General features: G+C 44.5%; 1 protein-coding gene across 1 annotated transcript; it reads left to right on the top strand.

Moving 5' to 3' along the window:
* The first annotated feature begins 892 nt into the window (after positions 1-892).
* LOC146021242 (paraneoplastic antigen Ma1 homolog) lies at positions 893-2,254 on the top strand. Its single transcript, XM_083155035.1, has one exon. The coding sequence runs from the start codon at positions 893-895 to the stop codon at positions 2,252-2,254; it is 1,362 nt and encodes a 453-aa protein (XP_083011161.1).
* Positions 2,255-6,318: the final 4,064 nt, after the last annotated feature.

The following is a 6,318-nucleotide window of genomic DNA, read 5'->3' as shown; positions in this document are numbered from 1 at the left end:
AGACAGAGAGAGACAGCTGCCAAGATAGACAATCAGAGCTGCCAGAAGGGTGAGCTAACCTTCTTTATGCACCATAACACCACAGGAATCTCAGACATTTATATTAGCTCTATTTAAAGACAGCAGCTGTATAGGAATAGCTCAAGCTTCCTACCTCACTGAACAAGAGATTTTGTAGCGATCGCCCCTAAGCTCACAGCCAAGCAATTATGGGAGAAAGATAGAAAGTTTCAATTCTCCTAGGGAAAGTCAGACTATTGTAGCTATATTCAGTGACTCAAATACTTTGGGTGGTTAATATCACACATCTAAGGGACAGATATATATATACTTTTACAGTGCTAGGGATACCTAGTGAAGACCAGCGTAAAGACTACTTTCTTAGGCAGACTGAGCTTATATACTTACCTATTTACTTCTTCAGTCAACTTAAGGGCCCCAACGTGCACCAACGAAATACTTATATTGCATTGCTATGTGTTGCTAATTGAAACGTATCATTTTTATGCTACTGGCCAGTAAATGGTAATTTTTGTAGATGCATGCATATTATTGATTGTATAGGCAGTTATAAGGGTTTAGAATATTCTTAATACTATAGATGTGAGATGTACTGTGATTCCTTTATTTGAAGTATATGTTGTATATTATTAAACTACTACTAAATTATACTTACCATTTGTGGGGTATTTCCTTGAAGCCATTCACCGATATCTAGATAAATAAATAGAGATAGTGGGTTACCCAAGTGACCCATATATATATACTTCTTAAACTTGGGTGGAGGCACATCACATTAACCGTTACCCTCATACTTAAAGAAGGGTTACATTTGGAGGCACTGGCCGAGATACGAAATACAGGATATACGCCTGTTAATTCACAGGAGAAAATGGAGATCATGTCAGGGAAAGATATTTATGAATGGTGTTCAAGGAAAGGAAAAGATGAGGATAAATGTTTTGCAGTAGGAGGAAATTTTTCCGAATTTACTGATGATAAAATAATACAGCAAATAAATAGGCTATGTGGTGTAGTCAGACCTAGAGTGATAGATAAATGGAGAGGAGAATTGGGGAAAGTTGTGGCTGTATTAATTGAGAATGATGAGGACTTAGACAGTGAGTTAATACCATTAATGATTATAGCTGACAAGGATACGGGGAGGAGATGGCACATTATGTGGCCTAAAGTAACAGAAGAAGAGGCTGCAAGTGTGCATGCGTCAGCATTCATGTCTGGAGAAGGAAATGAGAGGGGTGATGCTGATAGACCCACTCAAGAAAATGATACCAACCTAAATGGTAGTCAATTCGAGACTATAGTAGGCAGAGTAGTCACTCAGTTGGAACGTTGGCACTATGAGGGCAGCTATAGAAGATTGAGAATCTTTTCTGGGATTATCCCTGTACCCGCTGGAGAGGAGGCTTATGAAGCCTGGAAGGAGGCTGCCATACAACAAGCCGAAGAATGGCAATGTCCGGATAAAATCAAAAGGCAAAGAATCGTCGAAAGTCTGAGAGGTCCAGCTATGGGGATAGTACAAGCTGCCCGGCGTAGCAACCCAAATGCCACGTTGGACACCTATTTGGAGGCACTCGATTATGCCTTTGGAACCATGGAAGACGTCGGAGACCTAACATCCCGCTTATACCACACTTTCCAAGAATCCGGAGAAAAGCTGAGTACCTTTCTAATTCGTGTAGACAAGCTGCTGTACAAGATTGTGGACAAAGGAGGGATTGAAAAGAAGGATGTCGATAAACAGCGGATGAAGCAGCTCCTAAGGGGGGCTTTGACCAGTGACCCTGTAGCGCAGAAATTGAGGTGCTCAACAATGCAAGAACCTCCTCCTACCTTTAATGATTTACTCAGAGACATAAAGCAAGATGAAGCACTGATCGAAATGAGGGAAAAGACCGTGAAGAAAGTGAAGGTGGTCCAGCCTACGACAGAAAGCAGTGAGTTCGAGAGCAAGGTTCTTAAGATGTTAGAAGAACAGAATAAAAAGATAGAGGGTTTTTTGACCCAACAGAACTCCAAGACTCCTAATGTGAACAGCTATACCCCAGTGAGAGGCTTGGGCAGAGGAAGCGGTAGAGGGTGCTTCAATTGCGGAAGATTTGGACACCGAGCATTTGAATGTAATAGAAATGCATACAGAAACCCTGGCAGAAGAACTGATAATGATGAGCAACAACAAGAAAGCCAGAATCAGGGAAACGGGAGAGGGAGACCTATGAACCCCGCATAGACTCCCTCGAAATCACGTACTGTGCCATGGGAAACTCATGGTGGAATGGGGAATTGCCTGAAGGTTTGGTGGGGCCCTCCTGCCATTTGAATGCGACCATCAACGACAAACCATGCCGAATACTCCTCGACAGCGGATCCCAAGTGTCCATAATCTTTGAAAATTGGTACCAAGAAAACTTGCCTGATGTACCCATTAAACCACTCAGTGGGCTCGTGATATGGGGACTTAGTGCCGAAAAATACCCATATTCGGGCTATGTACAAGTGACTCTTAAATTCCATCAAGAATCATCAGAAGAAGGTGACACTCTGGAGATCCCTTTAATTGCCTTGGTGTGCCCTGATTTATCGAAAGAGAGAGGTGAGACACCAGTGATCGTGGGGACAAATACCCGGTTGTATTCCTTGTTACAAGAATGGCAGGAGGGTGAGAGTGAGCAGTTCAAGACGACTTCTTTCTGCATACAACCTAAAGAAGATAAATTCCATGTCTGCTTTGAGGGGAGCGACATTCATAAAAGTGATAAAGATGAACTTATCTTTGAACTTGAAAAATACCAACAGGCATTCTCCGAGGGAGAGTGGGACCTTGGCACAGCAAAAGGAGTTGAGCACAGCATCCGACTTACCAACGAGACCCCTTTTAGAGAACGCTCCCGACGGATTGCCCCAGCTGACTTCGAGGATGTGAGACAGCATTTGAAGGGATTGATCGAGAACCAACTAATTATTGAATCTCGGAGCCCTTACGCTTCCCCCATAGTGGTGGCCCGAAAGAAAAGCGGCAAAATCAGAATGTGCGTAGACTATCGTACCCTAAACCAACGTACTATCACTGACCAATACACCGTGCCCAAAGTGGATGAGGCCCTAGACTGCTTGCAGGGGAGCAACTGGTTCTCGGTGCTCGATCTTAGAAATGGTTACTATCAGATCCCTATGAAGCCAGAGGACAGGGAAAAGACTGCTTTTATATGTCCCCTAGGATTCTTTGAATTCCTGAATATGCCCCAAGGGATCAAGGGAGCCCCTGCAACTTTCCAACGGGCCATGGAAAAGATTGTCGGGGATATGGCGTACAGAGAGGTGGTCGTATACCTCGACGATATCATAGTATTCGTGGCCACTTTGCAAGAACACAATCAGTGCCTCTTAAAAGTACTAGAAAGACTAATCGAAGGTGGATTGAAACTATCGATCGACAAGTGCCTGCTGTGTCAATCAAAAGTCAAGTATCTGGGCCACATCGTCAGTCGGGATGGGGTAGCTACTGACCCCGAGAAGGTGGAGGCGGTGAAGAAATGGCCAAGGCCGATTAAATTGAAAGAACTGCGGTCATTCTTGGGTTTCTGCGGGTATTACCGGAGATTTGTTCCCAACTACTCCAGTGTGGCCAAGCCCCTAACCGACCTCACCAAGGGGTACCCTTCGCCGAACAAGAAAATTAAGAGCAAGAAAGAGTGTTATAAGGTTGGTGAGCCTTTTGGAGAACGATGGACACCAGCGTGCGAAGCAGCTTTCCTGTCTCTGAAGAGATGTTTGACAGAAGCACCAGTACTAAGCTATGCGAACCCTGACAGAACCTACACACTCCACATCGACGCCTCTCTAGATGGACTAGGGGGAGTGCTATACCAGGAGCACGAGAATGAATTACGGCCTGTATCATTTGCCAGCAGAGGACTGAGTGAGAGCGAAAGACGGTACCCGACGCACAAGCTAGAATTTTTGGCTTTGAAGTGGTGCATTGTCGACAAGTTTCATGACTATCTGTATGGGACATCATTTATAGTGCACACTGACAACAATCCACTCACCTATGTGCAGAGCACCGCCAAGCTCGATGCCACCGGGCACAGGTGGCTGGCCGCCTTAGCTCTCTATGACTTCTCCTTGAAATACCGTCCGGGTGTCAACAATACAGATGCCGACTCACTCTCCCGCATTCCAGGCCAACAAAGTAACAGCGTAGAAGACGACTGGATTAAAGTGCCTGCCAGCTGTATTAAAGGAATGTGCCATAGTATTGGAGTAGAGCTGCAGTCTGAAAAGAGATGCGTGGATTGTCTAGGGCCTCCGCCGCAAGTCCTACCACTATCATATTGCTGGCTCAGTCAAGTCGAGATGGAGGGACTGCCGAAAGTGAGACAGGATCAACTAAGAAAAGACCAGCTAACTGATCCCGGTATGAAGTATGCCTTCTTGAATAAGTCTGACCCTAATGTTTCACAAGACATCAAAAGAGAAGCTGAATTGTTGAGGCGACAGAAAAAAAACTTTATCACTAAGAAGGGAGTGATGTACAGGAAGCATGAAACTGAGAAAGGCCGGTGGCAAATTGTGCTCCCCAAGAAACATCGAGCAACAGTAATGAAGGCATTACATGATAGGCATGGTCACGTGGGAATGGAAAAGACCCTGAAGTTAATATCTGACCGTTTCTACTGGCCTAATATGAGGAAAGATGTGGAAATGTACTGCAAGAGATGTGGAAATTGTATTGTCCGGAAGACACTCCCGGGGAGGACGGCCCCTTTGATGAATTTGAAAAGTCAAGGCCCCATGGACTTAGTGTGCATAGATTTCTTGACGTTAGAAGTAGACCCAGGGAACAAGTGCAACATCCTAGAAGTCACTGACCACTTTACTCGCTATGCACAGGCGTATGTCACCCCAAATCAAAAGGCCATTACAGTCGCCAATGTGCTCTGGGAGAAGTATTTTGTACATTATGGCCTTCCCAACAGAATACATTCCGATCAAGGACGTGACTTCGAGAGCAGGCTCATCAAGGAAATGTGCCAAAGATGCGGGATAAAAAAATCCCGAACAACTCCCTACCATCCGCAAGGCGACCCACAACCTGAGAGATTTAATCGTACTCTGTTGGACATGCTGGGGACATTGAGTCCATTAGACAAGCGTCGTTGGAAACAACAGATCTCTCGGCTAGTACATGCTTACAACTGTACCCGTTGTGACGCCACAGGATACTCGCCATACTACATCATGTTTGGGCGTGAAGCAAAACTCCCCATTGACGTCAGCTTTGGGACCCCAGATCCTAACCAGTCAAACCTGTCCCATCTAAAGTATATACAAACTCTTCGCAGAGAACTCACAGAGGCATATGAACTGGCTGAAAAAACTGCTGATAAGTTAGAGAAAAAGAATAAAACCAATTATGACCGCACTGTACGTGACCATATTCTCCATCCTGGAGACCGAGTACTACTGAAACGGCTAGGACATCCTAGAAAGTTCAAAATCGCCTACAGGTGGAAGGAAGAACCTTATGTAGTGCTGGAAAAATTTAAAGACTCACCTGTCTACAAGATTCAAAGGGAAGATGGAGAGGGAGCCATCTTAACTCATCATCGACAGAACCTCTTACCAATAGGAAGAGATACTCGCATGGAAGATCTTATAGACAAAAGCACAAAACCCATCAGGGAAGAGATAACCACAGATAATACAAGTCAAGTACAGCACCAAACAGAGTCTGAAGAGAGTGAGGAAGAGATTGGACAGGGTTTCTACTACAAAGACTGTGATCGTGATACTGATAAAATTTGTGAACGTAAACCAGAGACTGATGAACTTTCTTCACCAAACCCTGTGTTGCCTGAGTGGGACTTTACAATGGATGACTCTGACCGTCCTGTACCTGAAGAATGGGTTGTGGGAGAGGGGGATGTAACAGAAAGTTATCCCAATGACTATACTTCGGAGGATGGGGAAGCATTTGGGGAAGTGACGGCAACTAGGCCTAAGAGAGCATGTAGGCCCCCAAACATTGTTACCTATGATCAGTTAGGGGTACCCACATATATCCCGAGAGTGACCTACCCTGCCCACTTAGCAGTATGGCCTTATTTTGCAAATACTGAAGTTGTATATTAATAAATGTAAATATTTCTATGATGATCCAAGTTCATTTATTGCCTTGTATCATCAGGGGAAGAATGTAACATATACATGCTTGCATGTGCTAGAAATGTATATATTAAAGTTACAAGCAGTTTCCACCTCAGAAGTAATGTTGTGTGATGAACTTTTCCA

The sequence above is a fragment of the Crinia signifera genome, chromosome 7 (genome assembly GCF_055691185.1).
Source record: "Crinia signifera chromosome 7, ASM5569118v1, whole genome shotgun sequence".
NCBI classification, from domain to species: domain Eukaryota; kingdom Metazoa; phylum Chordata; class Amphibia; order Anura; family Myobatrachidae; genus Crinia; species Crinia signifera.
This window is presented reverse-complemented; position numbering and strand designations above follow the sequence as displayed.

Coding starts and splice junctions, on each gene's coding strand:
- LOC146021242 (XM_083155035.1), top strand. CDS start 893: ATGGAGATCATGTCAGGGAAAGATATTTATGAATGGTGTTCAAGGAAA.